This window comes from Alosa pseudoharengus, unplaced genomic scaffold, assembly GCF_046254945.1.
Source record: "Alosa pseudoharengus isolate Yale_2024_CS ecotype anadromous, Long Island Sound unplaced genomic scaffold, YU_APseudo_1.1 YU_APseudo_1.1_scf_16, whole genome shotgun sequence".
Lineage (NCBI taxonomy): Eukaryota > Metazoa > Chordata > Actinopteri > Clupeiformes > Clupeidae > Alosa > Alosa pseudoharengus.
In genome coordinates, this window is record NW_027468630.1 from 19,582,006 (window position 1) to 19,605,446 (window position 23,441).

At 41.7% G+C, this 23,441-nt stretch overlaps 1 protein-coding gene across 1 annotated transcript; it reads left to right on the forward strand.

Moving 5' to 3' along the window:
* The first annotated feature begins 9,318 nt into the window (after positions 1–9,318).
* On the forward strand, positions 9,319–23,406 carry tmc3 (transmembrane channel like 3). The gene is made up of 22 exons (XM_076286589.1): positions 9,319–9,761; positions 10,457–10,594; positions 11,672–11,747; positions 13,133–13,214; positions 13,437–13,543; positions 14,063–14,161; positions 14,319–14,461; positions 14,592–14,739; positions 15,116–15,159; positions 16,238–16,385; positions 16,720–16,829; positions 17,735–17,813; positions 18,017–18,262; positions 18,886–19,014; positions 19,128–19,195; positions 19,608–19,736; positions 20,841–20,951; positions 21,156–21,281; positions 21,445–21,523; positions 21,770–21,812; positions 21,990–22,275; positions 22,518–23,406. Exons 1-22 carry the CDS (start codon positions 9,319–9,321, stop codon positions 23,404–23,406), a joined length of 3,723 nt encoding a protein of 1,240 aa, XP_076142704.1.
* Positions 23,407–23,441: the final 35 nt, after the last annotated feature.

Sequence of the window (23,441 nt, forward strand, 5' to 3'; positions counted from 1 at the left end):
CTAGGAGTGTGACACAAATACCACGGTTCAGTACGTACCTTGGTGTTGATGTCACGGTTCAGTTAATTTTCAGTACAGTAACAGTGAGCCTCTAAGTACTGATAGCCTAACATTCACATATTGCTGATACTCATGGTAATAGTATTTTGAAGAGGTGCCAAATGTGGTATGCCACTTAATAAGTGTGTGTGTGTGTGTGTGTGTGTGTGTGTGTGTGTGTGTGTGTGTGTGTATTCAAATTTGAAACATGGTCCATACGCAAACAAAGCCTACTGTTGATTACTGTGAAAGACTGCATTCGGTACATTCGGTACACATCTGTATTGAACCTAAGGCCTTTACTTACCATAGCATCATTTATTAAGTATTAACAATCATTTATAAACATAATTTAGATATAGGCTTATTTACTATAAACAAACCATTTATAACTGTGTGCACAAATACTTTATTTATGAGAATTAACATAGGAGCAATAAAAATGATTTCATTTATAAGTGGTTGTTTCATTATTTATTAAGTATACTTACAAACATATTTTTTGGATAGGCTTATTTACTATGAACAAACCATTTATAACTGTGTGAACACATGCTTTACTGATGATAAATTATGTATGAACAAGAAATTACCAATGATGAACAAACCATTAACTAATAAGTAACAAAGGCTTAATAAATGATGAATCATGTGTAGTTTATAAAGTGTTGTTACCAGGGCCTGAAGTTAACTTTTTTGGCCACCAGCCACTGTGGCAGGTGAATTTTGAAATCCACCTGCCACAGTGGTTTTTTACCAGCCAAAATTATTTTGTGCCCAAAATAAAGGTGAACGACTCAGAAAATGCATAAGAAAGGTTCTTGATCTTGTACAGAATACACATTACAGTATTCAAGTAAAAGTAAAAAAGTACTTTGTTAATAAATTACTCAAGTAGGCCTAACAAGTTACTTTTTTGTAGGCCTACATTTTTATATTTTTGATGGACCTTTAAAGGGATACAAAAGTATCCTTTATGCCTATTTGCTTTTCTCCTCCTCTGTAGGCTAATCATATAGTCAAACATATTTTAAAAGCCCAATTCAAATATATTTTATTTAATATACTTTGTCATAGCCAGAATAAACATTACGTGGCTATGTATATGAAAAGCAGTCTTCCAATACATTGCAGCTGATTCTTCTGCTTTGCATTGCTAGAAGTCTGGTTATAACTTCACCATACAGACAATGTAACCTAAAAACAATGGCTATATTATGGGTAGACCTAATATTTAGGCTATAATCCACTCGGGTAGAGCGACAGAGCAGGCTTTCTGTTTTCTCAGCCGACCGTCTCATGTCATGTCCTGCAACATTGAGGCTACATAAATTAATGCTAGGCTTTTTCTAACTTGTATGCTCGATTTCCAGTGCATTTGCTTTGCTTGTAAATTAAGTTGTAGGCCTACTTTCCTTGTCCAATGTGATTGTTGAACGATGTTGGCCAGAAATTAATATACGGTATGTGGAAGTTTCCGTGTCATGCCATACCTCTAGTCTCGTTGGCACTCTGGCAGCCTCACCAGAAGATGCAGCAACTGGCAGGACGTCATTCGTTAACTGTAAGCTATGCGTTAGCTATAACGTTATAGAACATCTACTTCTGTGTAGTAGGCTACATAGGCCAGCCATCACTATTATAATCGCGGGGAAACGTAGCAATGCTTTCTGAAGATCCCACGCCATTGTGTACCGGGGGAGAGGTGCTCTTTTCTTTCTTGAGATACTTTCTCCAATAATAAACTTGTTCTCGTAACGAAAGGCAATTGAAAATGTAGCGGAGTAAAGAGTACATTTCCTACGGCAATCCCGACAGTGCATCTCCTTGCTCAGTGTTGTGTTGTCTTATTGGCTACCCGCCAACGTGGCAGGTAGATTGACAGTTTCACCCGCCAATCACAAAAGTTACCCGCATTTGGCGTGTGGGCGGGTGCCAATTTCATGCCCTGGTTGTTACCCATTCCGGTATATGGTATGGTGGGTACATCATTTTGATTCATGATTACTTAAGCCTGATCATCATGATTACATGAATTTAAGGTTATTTGCTCATGAGCTCATAAAAGAAATAATCATGATCATGCTTAATAAATCATAATTCATAATGATGTGCCCACCGTACAGTACCTAATGCTTTAGGTAATGTGCTGTTTATGTATGAGGTCACTAATGACAGACTATGAACTAGTGAATTCCTGATGATATTAATGAATGAGATATTAAGGAATACATAAATCATTAATTAATTAATGCATGAATTCATGATAATTCATGTACCCTTAACATAAAGTGTTACCCTGTTAAAAGCACTGAGTCTGAATTCAGATGTGGGACAAGTGTGTGTTTGTGTGTGTGTGTGTGTGTGTGTGTGTGTGTGTGTGTGTGTGTGTGTGTGAAAGAGAGAGAGAGAGAGAGAGAGAGAGAGAAAGAAAGAGTGAGTGTGTGAGAGAGAAATATATATATATATAGAGAGAGAGAGAGAGAGAGAGAGAGAGAGAGAAAGAGAGAGAAAGAGAGAGAGAGAGATGGAGGACCAGAGGAGTGGAGAGAAAGTATGCAATCATTGCCCCAGTCCAATATTTGCGATCAATAACCCTGCCTCCGTAATGTAGATAGTATTGTATCGTTTAGAAATTCAGTGAGAGAATCTGCTATTGGGTAAAGGAACAATCTTTTTTTAAAGGCCGTTTGTCTTGAATCTGCGTGTTTGAGGCTGATAAGGACGCAGGTGTTGGCTCCCCGTGCACACTCACTCCCTGTGGAAGGATTTACAGCTGGTGCCAGTTCTGGAGAGGGAGGAGCAAGGAAGAAGGCATGACTCAGGCCTTCTCAAGGTCATAAAAGCAGTGGACATGGCAGACTATCAAAACACTGACCAGGAGGTTAGCTGTAAATTACAATACCTACTGTCTTCGTCACTACTGTGTGAGAGAATAGCGAATACTGAGGCCTGTATCTCCCCAATATATTGCCTTTGCTCTGACGTGCTCAACACTTTTAAGCAGCATACGTTCAGTTATTTGCATTGTGTTAGCACATTAGTACCTACAGAGTAATATTTTGCAGGCAAAATATGTTAAAATGGTGTTACTAAAGTAGTGAATTTCAGTGAAACCACTTGTCAGTACTTTTTGAACAAAGAGAGCATCAAATTCTTGCATCATTTATATACAGATTCAAATGAATGTTTAGTGCTTTTAAGTATAGATAACAGTGAAATACAACCCCAAATCAGAAAAAGTTGGGACATTGTGTAAAACGCGAATAAAAACAGAATGTAATAATCTGCAAATCTCGTAAACTCATATTTAGCTGCAAAAAGGACACAGACAACATATCAAATGTTGAAAATGACAAATTTTACAATTTCATGGAAAATATATGTTCATTTTGAAGTTGATACCAGCAACACATTTAAGAAAAGTTGTGGCTGGGGCAACAAAATGCTGGAAAAGTTGTGTAATGATAAAGAAAGCAAAAGGAGGAATGTTTCATAACTAATTAGAGTAACTGGCCATATGATTGGGTATGAAGAAGAGCATCCAGCAAGTCTCTTAGAAGTAAAGATGTAGGGGTATTCATCACTCTGTGACATAATAGTGACATGACACTGTCTTGAACGTGTCATAAACAAGTAATAAACTTGTCAAATTATGACATAACGCTTCTGTTATTAAGTGTCATTCGTTTTTTGTCATAACAAGTTAGGGTTAGGATTAGGATTAGGGTTAGAGTTAGGGTTAGAGATTAGGATTAGGGTTAGGGTTCATGTGTCATGACAGTGTCATGTGTCACTCTTATGTCAATACGTAAGGGATAATGGACGACACGGTGGTCTGTTCACAGAAGTTAATGCACGGTCGAGGTTGTAAAACGGCACCGACGTGAAGCGGAGGGCCGTTTAAACCTCGTAAGTGCATTAATTTCTGTGAACAGACCACCGTGGAGTCCATTATCCCGCTTATTCCACTGTTGCCACTTGCGTTGTGTTCATTTCCTTTTACAATTTAAACGTTTTAATCGCTAAAACTTGTCTTGTTTGTAGAACTACTTTCTTCCAACACATATCAACTAATTTCTCAATTTGCAGGACAAACTGCCATTACTAGTTCTAAATGGATGGTTGCTACGGCCAAAGGCCAGTCGTTAGTTCTATCTCTCCCGTTGTCAAGCGGGCGTATCCCAAGATTCTGATGAACTTTAGCTTTGAAACATCGCTATTTTACCTAGCCTGCTGTCATCCATCTAGCTAAAAGCCACCTTCGTCATATGCTACAATGTTGCCATGTTCTGAACGTCTGCATTTTACAGCTTAGATGTAACGTGACAGTTCATTTAAACTTCACCACGAGTTCGGCGAATTAATATACAAGTGTGATACGGCCCACAAAATGGATCTTCTTCATAGGTGTGCAAATAACATACGGTTAATGGTCGTTCTAAATTACGTAGGACAATGGGAAATTCAACCAAGCAGTGGAATAATGTCAAGTAAAGTGTTACAATAATTAATTTGATAATAATTTGAATGCTTCTTAACATGAAATTGTGAAGTATTTGGTGAGTTCATTATCTATAGTACATAATCATTAAAATATTCAGAGAATGCAGAGAAATCTTTGCAAACAAGGGATAGAATTGGAAAAACAATATTGGATGGCCATGGTCCTTTGGACCTCAGAAATGCCATTGTAAACTTTAGCATGCAACAGCCAAAATTATGTTTAGACATGATACCACAGTCTTATCCTGAGCTTGTTGGAATGGAATGAGGTAAAGTGGAAAAAGGTCCTGTGGTTAGAACAATCAAAATTTGCAATTCTTTTGCTATCCAAGTATCCAACCTATCAAACATGTTTTAGTGCTCAGTTTGAAACCCAACATCTATGACACTGTGGAGGTGCATTAGTGCCTACAGCATGGGCATATTGCACATCTGGCAAGGCACAAACAATTCTGAATGATGTATACAGGTTTGAGCTACATACTGCCATTCAGGCAATGTCATTTCCAGGGAATATTTGAATATTTCAGTAAAGCAATTCCAAAATGAATTCTGCACATATTTAAACAGTATTTCTCCATAGAGAAAGAGTCCAGGTGCTAAAATGGCCTGTCTACAGTCCTCATCTGTCAAATTAGGTGCATCGTGGATTGAAAAACCTGACCTAAGAATACCCCATGTTGAGCAACTGAAATCCTATATCAGCCAGGAATGGAACAACATTTCATTCTCAAAACTCGGTAACACTTTACTTGACAGTATCGATTTAAGAGCGACATGACACTATGAACACATGACACTGTCATTACACATGAACCCTAACACTAATCCTAACCTCTAACCCTAATCCTAACCCTAACCCTAACCCTAACCCTATAACCTAACCCTAATCCTAACCCTAACTTGTTATGACAAAAACAGAATGACACTTAATGACAGAAGTGTTATGTCATAAACGTTTATGACTTGTTTATGACACGTTCATGACAGTGTCATGTCCCTCTTATGTCAATACTGTCAAGTAAAGTGTAACCCAAAAGGCAAACTGGTCTCTTCAGTTCCTAAACATTTCATAAACAGAATTTTATTAAATGAAGAGATGAAGCAGCACAGTGGTAAACATACTTCTGTCCCAACTTTTTTGAAGCATGTTGCTGGCATCAAATTCAAAATGAAAATATATTTTCCATGAAATAATCAAAATGATTTTCAACATTTGATATGTTGTTTTTGTCCTTTTTACTGCTAAATATGGCTTTACAGAAGTTGTACTGTATATCACATTCTGTTTTTATTTGCATTTTACACAACATCCCAACTTTTTCTGATTTGGGGTTGTATATTTCCATGAAATAGTCAACATTAGTTGTCTTTGTCCTCTTTGCTGCTAAATATGGGTTTACGAAACTTGTATATTATCACATTCCGTTTTTATTTGCATGCTACACAATGTCGCATTTTTTGCTGATTTGGGGTTGTACCATAAAGTGAAATACTGTGATGACCTCATAGTGCAAAGCTGACTGTACCATTTTGATATTTTGCAGTATAAAGCAATATTTCTATATTTACCTGATCCTTGTTTTCAGAATGAAGGATTAGCCAGTTGTACAGTAAAATACATTGAGCACATGCAGTACAACAACATAGCCCTTGATAGCACACAGCAAACTTAGCACCAACATGGCCGTCTGTCACTGAATATAAAAGTGTTGCAATATTGTAGAGTTGAAAGTGGAGTTAAACAATGTTGTGAATCATTTGTTTTCTTAAAACTGTAACAGTTCTCTTACCTACAGATAATATACATAATTCAGTTTATTTTCCTAAAGACCTGATGTCCATGCAGACCTGTTTTCAGAAGTGGGCGATTTAAATCACCAAATGATAAACAATTAACAGGTGCCTCTTTGCCCTTCACCCAAGGAAGCTGCTGTATTATAAAGCAGATAAAGCTTGTATAGGATTTACAGAGGAGCACTATCATTCAGTGGCTGCCAGTGGCTTTATTTCAACTTCATGATTCAATTTGGCGCTGCTTGATTGTACTCCAGAGTTATAGCTCCGGCTAAACTCACAGCCCAGGCTGCTGATTTCTCCATAAAGACAGAGATGACATTCTGCGTTATGCCTCTCTGTGGATGAGCTTGCTGTAATGGAACAGAGAGCCCTCCATGAGCAACCTTGATCCTTGATAGAGGTCAGATTTGTAATCTTAACTTGGAGAGAGGGAGAGAGAGAGAGAGAGAGAGAGAGTGCTTCACATTCGGGCCATGATTCATACTATTTGTTTCATAGGCAATGATCAGCTAACAGAAGCATGTGACCATGTATGGGCTCTTTGGTGTCTCCAACACTACCATCATATTCTGTTGGGAGAAACGTAATATGATCAATCATTTGACATTTAATCTGTTATCAATTCTTGGTTTTCAATGTGCGAATACTAAAACCACCAAAGTGTCATTACCTGACCTTGTTTGTTGTTTTTATTAGTTTATGTTGGTGCATTAGGACAGGCATCAAAGAAAAGAGGAATGATAAATGCATTCCTTTTTGAATGTGATATGATAAAAGCAACACTTACAGCATTTTATGATGTTACTATAAATATTGTACTTTTCATCATCCATTAGTAACAATAGAACAGGACGCACATTTTCCCTCCCTGTGTGTGTGTGTGTGTGTTTGTGTGTGTGCGTGCGTGCGCTCGCGCCATACGTGTGTATGAGAGACATAGAGAGAGAGAGAGAGAGAGAGAGAGAGATGGGGGAGGGACAGAGGAGAAGAGGGAAACTGTGCCCTCGTTTTGTCCAATATTTGCAATCAATAACCCTTCCTCGCTTACAACAATTACTCCCCCCCCCCCCCCCCCACGGAAACATTACATGAAAACTGATCATTTCAGTTTATTTCTAAATAGGCTAATGTTGATTGAAAAATAAACTATATTTAAAGCTGCAGTTGGCAAGATTTGTTTTATCATATTCACTGAAACTGACACTATGCTCCGACAGAACAACATTAATCAGCCTGTTTTAGAAAAAAACCTGCACTTCTACCTCCACCTAGAGCCTGTTATTTGTTTTGCAAAAATCCACAGCTCCCGGTTCTTCTGTTCCAATCAGAGCAGGGCTGTGTGAGATCTGACTGTCAAGCACAGTCTGGTGCAGTCTGGTGCGCACTGACGAGCATAAACTCGATGAGAGGGTGCTCGGTGGTACAGGGGAAGGGGCATGAGAGTTGTAAACATTAAAAATGTTGGCTATGTCCCCTCAATCTGTCAGACTTGCAAACTTCAGCTTTAATTAATGTTGTTAATTTGTTAATAGTATCAATGCATATTTTAAATAACATTTGTGCCTTTCTTGCACGGTCCCACTATGACAAAAGTGTCCAAATTCACAGTGTCCCCAACTGTTATAATTAGATCAAGTTAACAAAAGCACATTAAACTGCACTCCCATGAGTTTGCAATTACTTTTCATCCAATTAATTGTGCATGGAATATGCCTCTTATGTACAGTGTTACGAAGCTTAGCCGGCTTATTTTATACTGTAATTCACTGCTCTGGTGCTGCTTGGTTGAATACCTTGAGGTTTTTTTTTCCCCACCAGCTGCCAGTTTTAGGGTCTGATGAGGCTTTGTGATCCAAGGCTAATTCAATTTTGCTAAGCCTTCCTATAGAAAAGGCAAAGCAAAGAAGGAAGAGAAACTTCACCATTTAATTAGATTTGGGGCTTTTGAGCTTTTTGTGAACAAGAAATATTGAGACCATTCTGACGGAGATGTTGGTGTACTGATGTATCTCACTTTTTTCCCTGTTTAGAACTCTCTAATCCAACTTCCTTCTCTACTTCTCTCCACAACCTCTTATTCTCTCTAGTTGTTACTTAATTTCTCACCTATTCAGTCAGCTTAATCTCTCTTTATATCTCTCTCTCTTTCTCTCTCTCTCTATAGATAGATAGATAAATATACTTTATTGATCCCTAGGGGGAATTCAAGGACTATCTATCTATCAAGCACATACACACCTTTTGATAGTGCATATGGCTTTTCACTGTGTTCTTCTCAGGGGAGGACTCTTGACACAAATGTTCCATAAAAAGACATTCAAACGAGTGTCACCAATGCATTCCACATCCATAAAATTCTTTTAGGTCTCATTTAAGCTTTGTGTACCTTCTGCTTTATTTCAAATGACCGCCAAGTTAAGCCGAGTGCCAAGCAGGCATATGGCACATTATCATATTATCGATGCCTACATGACTGTGACTTTTCCAAGAGGAGACATTCACCAAAGTCTTCCCTGTGTCTCTCTATGTATCTCGTCATTTTGGTACTCCCCAAGGTCCACTTCCAGATGGGACAATGGCCATTTCAAAGAGTGTGAGTATATATATTCTCAGTGCAACCCTGGACTGGTCCCATTCCATACTGTGGAGAGGAATGGAAACCACATCTTGCATAGCATAGAGTAGAAGCTTAGTGTTAATATGCAAACTTCAGTTTAATTTCCACTTAGCCCAGATGGGATATTTTCAGTTTTTTAAAATACAGAACGCTTGATTGAAGAGGATAGGTTCATGAAAGCAGATGAATTTAGATTTTTCAGTGTTTATGGAATTTACAAGTGGTAAATGCGTAGGTGGATTCCTTGCACGGCGATAAACTGCTTCAGCATAATTTAATGTCTGCTCTGACAAGGATCTATGGTCTGTGGTCCCACGCTGTCTCTTTAAGGGGCCAAAGTCTCTGTGAAGGGTGCGATGACTGAGAGTGCTCACCAACCCCCCAAGTTGCAGGAGGTGTGTGATGCTCTCCAGAGAGGGACCCAGTCAGCGGGTAGCAGCGCGGCAGCCTCCTCACCCCCCACCGCTCTCCCCCACCAGCAGCAACAGCGCCGCCGCCGTGCACCGGCCCTGCCTCCCCCCCTCCCCGCCGCCCCCATGCTGCTCACACAGCCTCCGGCTCCGCCAGAGTCCCCACGCGCTCCGCACACACTCCCACTGCCGGAGGAGACGCCCAGTTTCAGCCCTGCGCGCACCCGCACCCCCACCCCCACGGCCGGGGACCCTGAGCCGGAGCCCGGAGGCGACATGAGCGCAGGGATGGAGCCGACGACCATCTCCAGACCCATGTCCAAGCGACACAAGAGCATGAGGAAGAACTCCAGGAGGATTTACTCTCCATACCAGGATCAGAGCCAAGGGTGAGTGAAGCTCAAGATTTCCTTCAAGTTCTAATTCATTCTGCCTTTTCAACAAGTCGCACATGCTCTACCACCCGCTGTAGTAGTTAAGTTGTTTACATATCCGTAGTCATTCACTCGGTAGGAAATCTCAGCAGTCACACTGTAATGTTAAAATGAGTTGTTATGAGGTTATGAATCTCAGCAGTCACACTGTAATGTTAAAATGAGTTGTTGGGAGATTATGTGAATTTCTTGTTAGAATATTTAAATCATCCTCAGGGTTTTTTGAGTCTCCATAAAACATTTTACTATGTGAAGATGACACTGTGTTCGTTCGTAAATGATTTAATGGACAGTCTGTATGCATGGAAATGTGCTGTATTTTATTATGTGCTGTGTAAAAGCTCTGTCTTTGTTGGCTGAGACATTGACAGCCCTGAAATATATATTTTTGTTTGAATCATTGTTCTCTCTGAAAGCTATTTTAATATTGATGCAATCAGTTGTTTTAAAATGTGAATATTTTATTGAACAAAAACTGACCTAATTGTGTGTGTAACTCATAAATTTCAATTGTATACAAATCATACTATTTTTTGCTTTACTTAGCATGGCATATAACAGCTGTTCTGAGGCATGTCTAGTGGTAAGAACTTCTATGGGACAGACATCATAAATAGTGTACTACCGCAACCTTTTCTTTCCCAATTCAGTCTTTCAGATGACGAGGATAAAGATGGGGACAGCAACGATCCCGAGGAAGTGTTCCAGAACATTCAGTATCAGAAGGAGCTCATTGCCAACATTCGAACCCGACCTTGGCCAATGAGACGAAAGCTCAAAGCCCTCAAGTAAGAATTTTATTATACAGAGGATTACACACTGTAAATGTGGAAAAATGTGGAAAAATATCTTGCATGATGCATCATTAGAACAGTTTACGGTGACAAAGATTTTATTTGTTTTTACCTACTACTCTTCTAGTAACTTTTGCCTAGTACAGAGATGTATGTTTTGTTTTTACTGTAAATGTGACAAACACTGTTTGGTAAATTAGAGGCATTAAGTGCAACACTTTAATACTGGAGAGGGATCGGTCAGGCGTAACACAGATGAGATAAACAACCATTACCATTTCACACCTGAGAGCACCCTTCATCTTACTGTAATGACTGCCCCTACATAACCAACTCAATTAGCGGAATAATTAATCCGTCAAGAACTGCACTGAGGTGTGACACATATTTACTTTAGTTCAGGAGCCATGAAATTCCTTGATTGGCATGAGTTCTGGTATTTGATTAAGATTGGGGGGACCTCTTCTCCCCATGCAAACATGCCCTCGGTGGGTCCCCTCCCCTGACCAGCGGGAAGCCTTGCTGGTGCAGCATCTTTTCACAGCCAGTTCATCATTACTACAGGCGGCTTTATGGTCGTCATCATTGATGAGATGGAAGCCTGCGTTTTATGCACATTGTAATATATGGCTGAGTGCCCATGATTGCTCCGCCTTGCAAAAAAAAAAAAATATATATATATAATCAGTTTATCCTCCAGAGAAGTTTTCCTGACACCATTTTGATAAGTATGTCTTCATTACCTGGTAACGAATCTCTTAGAATGGTGTTGTGGTGCTTCCAAAAAAAAGATGAAACACACAGAATCTGATCGTTACTTATTCATAAGGAATCCTCTAATGCGACGCCACAGGTTTTTTAGAGCCCATAAAAGTGCTCTTGAAGAAAATGTTGATAAAAGCAGAGCGGCGTATCCCCGAGAAACGCCTGACGCCATGATATGGTCGGTGGAGCAGTAAACCCCCGGTATTAATGGCTTCATCAGTGAGACTGCAGGCCGTAAATCTGACCTGGGATCAGTCCATGAAATAATGTGTTATTGCCCACGACTGCTCTGTGTGTGCTTTTCAGGCAAGCCAGGGAGATTGTGCTGAAGTACGAGGGGAGACTCACCAGAACCAGAGGGTACCAGGCGGCCGGCGCCGATGTCAGTCTTGCCACCTGCATGTGCCACCTACAACTAACATGCAACCACACAACCCCCATGCCAGTTACATGTATCTTACTAACACACCTTACTAATAGACCAATGTCTACATTGAGAGATTGTGGTGATGATTCATATTATGTTGACAAATATCTTGAATAAGTCGATGAGTTTTATGTTCACTATCTTAAAGAAGCTTAGTTGTTGATGTTTTCCTGGTATTTGATGTCTGCTCTCCATCCAGCAACTCAATGCAGTGCACTCACAATAATTACACTGCACCAGAGTTCTCCTGGTGTCGTCTTTGTAAACTGAGCCAATTGACCACAGTGTACTCATCTATCCTAATTCCTACTCCAGTTTACAGCACATTCACAGCATGTTTGTCTGTGTTTAGAAACTATATATGTGTGTGTGTGTGTGTGTGTGTGTGTGTGTGTGTGTGTGTGTGTGTGTGTGTGTGTGTGTGTGTGTGTGCTGTGAGTAACGATTGTTGAGAGTAAGTGTAGTGAATGTAGGTGCTTATACAGGTGTGTATATGAGAATGTGCATAGATCTGTATTTGTCTGTGTGTGTGTGTGTGTGTGTGTGTGTGTGTGTGTGTGTGCGCGCGTGTGTGTGTGTGTCTGTCTGTCTGTCTGTGTGTGTGTCTGTGTTTATGTGTGTGTTGTGAGTAAGGATTTTTGAGAGTAAGAAATTTAGAGTGTAGGTGCTTATGCATGTGTGTGTGTGTGTGTGTGTGTGTGTGTGTGTGTGTGTGTGTGTGTGTGTGTGTGTGTGTGTGTGTGTGTGTGTGTGTGTGTGTGTGTGTGTGTGTGCATGAATGTGCATAGATCTGTATTTGTGTGTGTGTGTACATGTGCGCCTGTATGTGTGTGTTTATGTGACAGCTGGGTAAGAGGTCTCCATCTCCATGTGGCAGAGCCTGCCTCAGCAACCCCACTCACCCACTCCCAGACGCTGCGGCTGAATTTATGGCCTGTTGTTATGGCCCAGTTTAATTAAAATGTTCCACAGGCATTCGGCAGGGCTACCCAAGCACCATTAAAATTAATTGACTTTTAGCAAGTGGATGAATGATGAATTATTAATTACAGAACTGGCTGTGGGTAAATTAAAATTAGAGAGATCATACACATTGGTCAAATGGATCTATTTACTGATCTATTTTTTCATGGGATTATGATTGTTCTACTACATAGGATAACTGAAGTGACTTGATAAATCTTTTGTCTGGTCAAATACAAAACATAACAATAAATTATAACATACATGATTTATATTATAGTGATTGACGCAAGCAGAAGGGCCTTGCCATTGGCATTATTTAATAAAGGTGTTGGTGGTAAATATGATATTCTGATACACAATATTTTCCATTACAGCTGCTGAAAAAACTCTCTCGTCTGCTCTATAACATTGTGGTTCTGTTCATTCCATGGGAAATGAGAATCAAGAAAATTGAAAGTAAGTTGCATACAACTTTCTTATGCCTTGCATGTATCTTTTGATTCTGATGTCCATATTTATACCCATAGTTTGTACATTAATAATGCCTGCATTTCTTTGTATATCCTCATTAACCAGAAAGTAAGTTTTGAACAGACACTCTAAGTGTTTGTAAGACTTGGATGGGGACGAGGTTGTACACAACTCTGCTCAGCGGACTGTGCTCACTTGTTTTTAAAGGTCACTTCGGATCAGGAGTAGCCTCTTATTTTATCTTCCTGCGATGGCTGTTTGGAATCAATATAGTCCTAACGATAATGACGGGGGCTTTCATTGTTCTGCCTGAGGTATGCCTTTTAAAATGTTTTTAAATAAATAAGTATTTTAAAATAGTTGTTTGGCTAATTAACTTCTAGAATCAGAATCAGATTTATTTTGCCAAAGTCAGTTAGCACAATGACAATGCATGATAGACAATAATGCAATGTATGGAGAATAACGGCTAATTTACACAGTTATGTTGAATTGAGATATCCAGCTTTTGTGAATAACAAACCCAGAATAACAGCCTAATTCATTCTGATATTGTATTAATGGTTGTATGTATCCCTACTTTACTTCAGCAAGGTAAATGGGGTAGAACATGTAGGGTGCTCAAAAGCTCCGGTTGTAAAAAGCTTGACGGGGAGGGATGTGGGCGGGCCAGTGTTTTTGTCCTGTTGGCTCTTAAAAGGGGGCAGATTTATTCAGCTGCCTGACACAGGGGCCATTGGCAATTTTCCGCGGCATCCGCCCGAGCGCATCAGTCACCCTCTCCCTCTCTCCCTTTCTCACCTGTCCGCCACGCGGCGTTCCCATCCCATCAGCTCCTGGCCGGAGCGCCGTTCGGAAGCACCCGCAGCAAGACCATTCCCAAGGAGCACCTTTCCTCGGCGCAGGACCTGGACACCATCTGGTCTCTCGGGGCAAGCAAGGCCATTATGTGTTTCTTTTATAGTTCTGTCAATATGACACCTGTACAAGCTGCGCACACCATTTTGCCCAACACTATACCCCCTGTTTGTGGGACATGCAATCTGTCGCCCTGCTTTGATTTTCCTGTCTCACCTCCGTACCCCACAGGGCTACCTCCAGTACTCTGTGCTGTTTTATGGTTACTATGGCAATGTGAGGAAGATTGGGAGTGCTGGATATAGGTTGCCCCTGGCCTACTTTATGGTTGGAATGGCTGTTTTTGCCTACAGTTTCATCACACTCTTGAGAAAGTAAGAACGCTTACTGAACTAACATTAGATTTCATTTACAGCTTGTTTCACACAATACTGTAGTGACTTATAGGATCCCTATGGTGAGTTTGTGATTTACTTTTTGCCTCTCTGTGTTTCATTTAATCAGGATGGCTAAAAACTCGCGCCTCAGCCTGGCCAGTGCATCTGATGAGAACTACACCTTCTGTTGGCGGATCTTCTGCGCCTGGGACTACCTCATCGGAAATCCTGAGGCTGCTGAGAGCAAAACGGCCGCCATCGTCAACAACATCAGGGTGAGCGCGCTCAGTCCACCCAATCCATCCTAAGACTCAGCCCCGGACTCCCCTGATCCAATTCCCAACGACCGGCTGCTTCTAATTTACTCCGGCAGTATCTACAGGAGAGGTTTATGCACCGATGTATTACTGCCTGATTTCCCAAAGGAGAGCCTGTCATTTGCAGCTTATCACTAATCTACGCTAAGGCACATAAACAAGAGTGCACGCTTGCCAGAGGAGTGTTCTCTCCCATTCAGCACACGGAAAGCGTGGCCCTCTAATTGATAAAAAGTGTTGCCTGGCGCATAAGCTTCATTATGCAAATCCCCTCTGCTTGACCCAATGCCTTCTTGTGTGCTAATATGCTAATGCTTTGCTTTGGTCTTTCAAGGAGGCCATTGTGGAGGAACAAGAAAAAAAGAAAGATACAAGCCTGTAAGTATTGATTTCAATGTTTCAGTGTCACTTGTATCTGAACTTCTATTGTGTGTTGTTTTGGCTACTGAGATGAGGATCCAAAGACTTTGAGGGTGAAATAATTACTTTTCTGCAGAATGATGCCTTCTTATTATAAGGGATTAGGTTGGTGCTTTTTCCGGCAGAAGTGTCTCTCTCCTAGTGCTACCTGAGACCATTCTGATTTATAAACACTATTCCAGTCCATTGCAATCCCAGCAGAGTGAGCGTGGTGGAAAACATCCTGCTATAACTCATAAAAACTGCCTTGCACTGCAGGGGATGACTGCGCCTAAATCACGATCAGACCTGCTAACACATTAAACATGATCAGTTCTCTTGAAAATACACACATTCTCTCGTTCTGGCTCTTTCTCAGAGACATATACCCACTCTCTCTCTCTCTCTCTCTCTCTCTCTCTCTCTGTCACACACACACACACACACACAGACAGACTCACACTTTCTCTCTCTTTCTCTCTCTCTCTCTCTCTCTCTCTCTCTCTCTCTCTCTCACATACACACACACACACAAAATACCATAACTTCCAGTATGTTTTATAATGGATATGTCTGTGGTTAACTTATTTGGCTTGTAACTGTACGATTTTCTTTTACTTAAATTAGTATGTTGACACATACACAAAAGAAACCATGGCTTTGGTCAAACTATATACAAATCAGTGCAAACTTAAGAGGGTCATCAGCCTCTAACCTACTGATCCATGCATCCCATGTCCAAAACTTTTAACAGCTGAGTTACACCGGGTCCGCATTTGAAGTGTTCTATTCTAAAAATCAATTTAGAAGACTGCTTTAATTTTTTTGAATGGATGATCCGCAATCATGTCTGGTGTAGCCAGTTCCGTTGTTACTGTAATAGTGGAAGCTAATTGTTGTAACAGACGCCCCATGAACAGAACACATCAGGTACATGTCTGTCCCTGGCATAGCCTGCCTATAACACAATGGGAGTAAATCATTCTTTATATGACTAAACCTGTGAGCACTGACAGTTCCCTCCACTGTAGCATTGTTATTCACTCTCCCCCTCCAGAGCAGTTTTGATCAGTCTGCGGATACTGGCAAATATCCTGGTGCTGCTGTCTCTCGCAGGCAGCATCTACATAATCTACTTTGTTGTGGATCGCTCTCAGAAACTGGAACAGGAGAAGCCAGAGCTCACCCTTTGGGAGAAGAATGAGGTAAAAGTCCAAACATGTGACTGTTTGTCATTGATACATTCCAAGTGTCAGTTTAACTACCATTATATAATTCTGGGATTGGCCGTATGAATCTGCTTTTTGTTGCAATGATTTCATGCAAAAGTTCTTGGTGGTCATATTCTAGCCATGTACTATCCCAAATTCCTGATTGAAGAGAAATTTGCGTGGGCTTTACAACTCTCCCTGTAGGCTTGCAAATCTCCATTGCAAGCCTACAAACCTATGCACTGGGACGAGGTTGTAGGTAGGCCCTCTGATAGTGGATGTGGGGATTCCTGACCTCTGCTTGTCTGTCCCTATACCTCTGGGCCAGGTGAGTGTGGTGGTCTCCTTGATCACCATGATCGCCCCATCTGCCTTTGAGCTGGTGGCCCAGCTGGAGATGTATCATCCAAGGACCAGCCTCAGGTTCCAGCTAGGCAGGTGAGAGACCGTAGAGCAGTAGTCAAACAGTAGTAAAATGAAGATATACTGTATGACATATATATGACAAAAGCATGTGTAAATATATATACAGTACCCTCCAGAATTATTGCCACTTCTGCTAAAGTTGACTAAAAAGAGGAATATAAAATCATTTGGAAATTGATCTTAATTCATTAAGTAAAAAAATGAGGAAATATCCAACCTTTAAGGATACCAGTTTTCTTTGTGAATGAATAATGTATCATAAATAAATATATGTTTTTCCTTAAAATACAGGGGTCATAATTATTGGTTTTATTTTATACTCATTGAGCTCAATGCAAATCAGCTAATAGGCTAACTGAAATAAAACCATGCCAGTCTCTAGGTATGGTGAAGGGTATGTGATGATGTGGGGCTATTTTAATTCCAAAGGCCAAGGGAACTTCAAAAAATAATAAAAACAGATGAGGTCCTCATCTGTTTTTATTATTTTTTAAAGGCCAGTTATTTCATGGATCCAGGATACTATGCATCCTCATTTCCAGATCATGCCAGATCTCTTCAGTGGTAGATGGCAATGTCTTATGTTTTGATCAATTCTGGTCAGCCAAATGCTGCTTCACTGTTCCTTGTGCCGCAACAACAAAACATTACAATACAAATGCAATAAACACAAGAAACCCAATATTCTGAGTATATTGAAAACAATATTTCTCTCAGCTCAATAAAACCCTGGTTATATCCATGACATTCTAGGTATTATTAATTTTATACTGAACTGGTGTACCATTTGATAGACTGCATGCTATAGCACTTTATGATGGGTAGATGCTGGCACTGAAAGAGGCATCATAAAGGCATGGATCAAAAGGAAAGGATGTGACTACTGATGTGCCTTGTTTTTATTCATTTGTCTTTAGGGTTTTAGTCCTGTATCTGGGGAATCTCTACAGTCTCATCATTGCTCTGCTGGATAAAGTAAACAGCATGAGCTCCTCAGTAAGTTTGACCTATGCAGCGATGGCTATAATATGAATAAAGATGTGTATTTCTAAAACTTGTATCAAATCATTTAAAGGTTGAAATGGATTAAAAAAACACTACAGAATAGTCAGAATTCTGAAATGCTTACAATCTATGTCCATGTATGTGATAAGAAAATGTTACCTTGATGACGTTGTTGTGTATGTGTTTTTTGGTAGATCCCCGTTAGTCCAGGTAACTGGTCTGACTCGACTGCCTTTCTAGCTACCGTGTTGCAGCCTAATGAAGACAACCTGTCCACCATAACTCCTGAAATCACTGAGCATAAGAACAGCACCATTGCAACAATCCTTGAGATCAACAGAACCAAAAGCACCACACCTGTGGTCCTAAATCAAACAGCCCCATACAATATGTATAACAAATACCAGCAAGACCAGTGCTGGGAGACATATGTTGGCCAGGTAGGTACAGTAGATGGGACACAGGACAGTGCGCTTTGCTAGTATTTTAATGGATTATGACAGGGAGCTCATGAGAGACAATCTTTTGTGGGGAAACGTTTTCCCAGAGTAGTGTAATGTTACAGCAAGTGTCCATGCAGTTCAACAGACACATTTTGGCAAGACAAATGAGAACAGGAAATGCCTGAGCTGTGCTCTTGTGCTATTTGTCTAATTGTGAAAACTTCATATTGTTTCTTGAAACTGCCTGGGAAACATTAAACGTGATGAAGTGAGCAGTTGAACCAAGCAGTCAGGGCAAGCTGAGCCCAACAGTTGCTTCATCATTCTGTCTCTTTTACTGACTGGAATGAAATGACTCACATATTCTTCAAATGAGTTGTAAATTGCTGTATAAGTGCATTGGCTTGACAAAAAAGAAAGTGCTATTCAATTGTCCTTGTTTTCTCCCTTCTAAAGCTTTCCAAACTGAGATGAGTTGGCACTGGATGTGAAATTCTGAGAGGGTTGTTGGTTTAAAGTTAGACATAAATGCTATGGGCATACTTGAATGGGTTTTTGGGAAAAGCTGTGCTTTGTTTGGGCTTCACCAAAAGAATGAGGAGAAAATTTTTGTTTTGCAGGAAATGCTGAAGCTCTCCATCATTGACATGATCTTCACAGTAGCAAGCATCCTGTTGATTGATTTCATCCGTGGCCTAGTAGTGCGATATCTGAGTGACTGCTGTTGCTGGGATTTAGAGAGTAAGTTTGTAAGTACCAAAGCCCACGTTCATCTCTGTGGTGATAAACGTCCGATAAACTTTTAGATGGATTCAAACACACTCGGTAGAATCACATTAACTGAATACACGTTCTTCCACAGCCTGAATATGGAGAATTCAAAATAGCTGAAAATGTGCTCCACCTGATATACAATCAAGGAATGATTTGGTATGTGATCTGTCATGCTGTCTATCAATAGTGAGACTGAAATTGTAAATATTAAAATGTAAGAGATAAGAAGTTTCTTGAACTGCCATTAATAAAGCAATTATTTTCTCAAAGTATCAGCCAGAACTACCCTGTGTAAATGTAATTAAATTCTGTTAAACACAATTTACATAGTATACAGTATTATTAGTCATGAATGATTATTATGAAGTCTTTAGTACTGCATCAGTAGTTCTCACCAGGTGCTACCACCTACCTCATTCTAACCTCTTTAGCCATGAAGGATGCAGTGGTGTGCAGTCACCCACTGCTGTGTCCTTTAATGAAGTGCCAGTTGGCCTGAGGAACGGTGTGCAAGGGCTCCATTAATGGACGATATACACCCCCCCCCCCGTGTCTTTTGCACTCTCAGGATGGGGGCGTTCTTCTCGCCCTGCCTCCCGGCGTTCAATGTGCTCAAGCTGATCGGGCTTATGTACCTGCGGAGCTGGGCCGTGCTGACCTGTAATGTTCCGCACCAGCAGGTCTTCAGGGCCTCCAGGTCAGTCCCGAGTCCCTCTCATTATGGAAGCATTACGCCTGCTCCCCCGGTGGCCTCCAGGCTAATGGAGTGGCACAGGTGGTGGTTCGCTCTACGCCATTCTGGGCTTAACTTGAAGGATGTCAGAAAAGTGGACTGTGGATCGTTAAGTGCTTTGGTACTGCGCCATTTTAAAAGCAGGTCCCCCTGTGCTAGCCGAGACATTAGTCTGGAGTTTATCGTTACGTAAGGTGAAATGTAGCTTTTTGTCTTGATCATGGACATGTCCGATATGGCTATTTTATACAACACTTAGGGATAAAAAAAAGCTTAGTGGCAAAGAACTGTTGGTCAGCGATTTGGTTCCCCTTTCATTTCACTACATCTCAGCTTCTCTCATATTCTGACTCAGTGGAGAAAAGAGAGAAAGACAGAGAGAGAGAGACAGAGCAAGAAAGGGAGAGGGTGAGAGAGAGAGAGAGCAAAAAAGAGACAGAGTGAGAGGGAGAGAGAGAGAGCAAGAAAGGGAGAAAGTGAGAGGGAGAGAGCAAGAAAGAGACAGAGTGAGAGGGAGAGAGAGAGATCAAGAAAGGGAGAAGGTGAGAGGGAGAGAGAGAGAGCAAGAAAGTGAGAGGGAGCGAGAGAACAATAAGCACATCGGCCTGACGACTGGCTGCGCTGGCTACTGCTCGGCCTGATTTATCTAATGGCCCTGTCGTAGCCTCTTGCTGGCTTATCAGTCACTCCCAGATGTGAGGAGGGGACGAGGGGGTGGAGATGGCATGAAATCCACAGGCACTCCATCTACGCTGACGACATGACCCTCCTCATGAACCAGAAAAATTCGCTCCGCAACTGAGAGAGTGGAGAGGAGATGATACAGACACATTAGCCAATAATTACAACGGGTGCTGCAGAGTTGTACCGAGTGCTTTTTTCTCTATTTGACTGATTGCGTAGCTGTAACGTGTTTGTCACCTTTGATATCTCACTCCTGGTCCACACATTTGTGATAACCAATGTTTCAGACTATGTTTACGCTTGAACGGCACAAAGTTATTACAGAATGGCGATATTTTCTGGAGCAGTCAGACTCCATGATTTCTGTATTTTTCTTCCTTTCAGATCAAATAACTTCTACCTGGCCATGCTGCTCTTCATGCTGTTTCTCTGCATGCTGCCCACGATCTTCGCAATTGTCCGATACAGACCATCACAGCACTGCGGGCCTTTTAGGTAAATTGCATTCTCGCTACAGTCCTACTAGGAGGTCATATAAAGTCAGCCCTTGTAAATTTAGTTAATTAATACCAAAATCTTAATAGGCCATCTGCATGAAATCAGCAGGATTGTAGAAGAGTGAGCTAAAATTACGGCAATAAAGGATTACAATGTGTGGCGTTAATCTGCATGGGCCTCCCCTCCTTCTCTGTCCCACAGTGGTCAGGAGAAGATTTATGACATCATCTCAGACACTATAGCCAACGACTTCCCTCTGTGGTTCAGTAGAGTGATGGGTTACGTCACGAGCCCGGTGGTGGTTCTGCCCGCTCTGCTGCTACTGTTGTGAGTCTGGCTTCCCATTTTACCCTGTCAGTCTCAGCTCCTCCACTGAGGACACTTGGCTTTAAAAAGACATATGGAGCAAACATGAATAAACACAAATGTCAATCTCAGTGATGTACCAGACCTGTCCAAGCTTCAGTGCTGCCTCCTTGTTGTGTTGTAGCATGCTGATCTACTACCTGCAGGCCATTGCAAGATCCTTGAAGTACACCAACAACCAACTGAGGATGCAACTTCAGACAGTGAGTGGTATTCTCATGAAAGGGATGCACATTGTTATTGTAACTCAAGATAGCCATTCTATAATAATAGCATTGATCACATCAATAATGATGATGGATGTGGATATGAGTAAAGGGAATGTGCCATTGTTCATGAGAGTTAAGAGACTTAGTGCCAGTCACAATGCCATTTGGGCTGCATGTCCTTGAAATAGAAGGAGAAAAATCAATACTGCATTATGTCTGAATGGATTGTTACTTGTTCAGGAACGGACGGAGGATAAGAAGAAGGTCTTTCAGTTGGCAGCCGGTAATCTTCTTTTATTACTGCCCCTGTAGGTCATTTGGACTTGCATTAACTCGCATAAACACTGTTAATGCAGTCAGCTGTATTTACAAAGACACATAAATGTCCAGTTAATATCGGAGAGAATCTGACGATGCATGTCTGTCTCTCTCTTCTCTCGGTGACCCGACACGAGCAAAGCTCGGCTACAAGCCCCAGAAGGAGGTGACAAGAAGACCGAACAAGAGAGCGACATCACCAGCATGGAGTCTTCCATCCGTTCCTCCTCTCCCCGTCGCAACGGTAGCGTCACCAACTTTGAGTCCCCGGTGCGTCGTGGAAACAGCATTCGCACCATAACTCAGTCAGCCTCGCGTGCGGACATCAGAGCTGCTGCTGCCGCTGCTGCTGCCGCAGCTGCTGCCGCTGCCCGGAGTCCCGCGGTGTCTGTCCGACAAAAGCACAGATATGAGCACATACCAAACAGGTTTGGAAGTTTTTCTGGAAAAAATATAGCCAAGGGTGTTTCAAATATAGATGTAACATTTAAATATTATTCCACATAACAATGAAACTTGGCTCAAAAAAAATCAGATGGAATATCAATTTGACTCCAAAACAAATATTGGAGTTAATACTGGGCTGAGATCCCAAAGTCTCCAAGGTCCATGTCATTTTAATGCAATTCTAAGTAATCCCTGATATTCTTCTCTCTGCACTGATTTTAAGACATCCAGGGTATCTGGGAGGATCAAGTGGCTCCTGCCGTTCTAAGTCATATCACCATGTGGCCTACAACCCGCCTGTGCGTTACGCAGAGAACATCCACTCTGACCCGCTATACAGGAAGAGCATCCGGCCAATGCACCCAGAGGCTGCTGGAATAGTGACGGCCCAGAGCTACGTGGGGCGGCGTGCCCACACCACCCGCTACGTCATCGTGAACGAGCATGAGCCTCGGAAGAAGCTGTTGCGCTCCACCACACGCATCCCGCGCCACTACCGCATCGCCGACGACCCGGGGGACATTGTGGAGCTTTACCCAAGGAACATCAAGCGCTACACCATCCGCACCCCGCACAGGCCCCACCAGCCTCACCTGAGCGAGGAGGAAGAGGAGGAGGAGGCTGTCGCCGGCAAGAGTGTCCGGAGGGGTGCCCTCAGTCAGTCTAACCGTCCACGGTCCCTCTCAGACCTCCACCAGCCTGTGCGCTTCTATATTGGAGATCCGGGGGGCAGCCAGCTGTCCATGGCCAAAGACAGGGGAGTATACTGCCGACACCAGGAGGACCACGAAGAGGACTGGGATGAGATGGGGCCACACCTCTGTTCCCGTAGTAACATAAAGGGCGCAGAGCCCTCCCACCGACACTGTGAGCCCCACGTGAAGGCCAAGACCAAACATAAGGTTGAGCCATCGCTCACAGAGTCGGATTCAGCCTCACTGGCCTCCAGCAGTGACCAGCAGAATAGCAGCACAGACCAGTACATCCAGGTCATTCACAATAAGGAGAAGTATCTCAAATCTGGTGGCAAACTTGCAAAGAAGTCCAAGTCCAAAGCAAGCAATGATATGAATTTGTCAGGCTCAAGTGAACTTGTCTGCTCAAATGTATAGTTTGTGTATGCATTGTGTCAATATCAGTGCTGTAA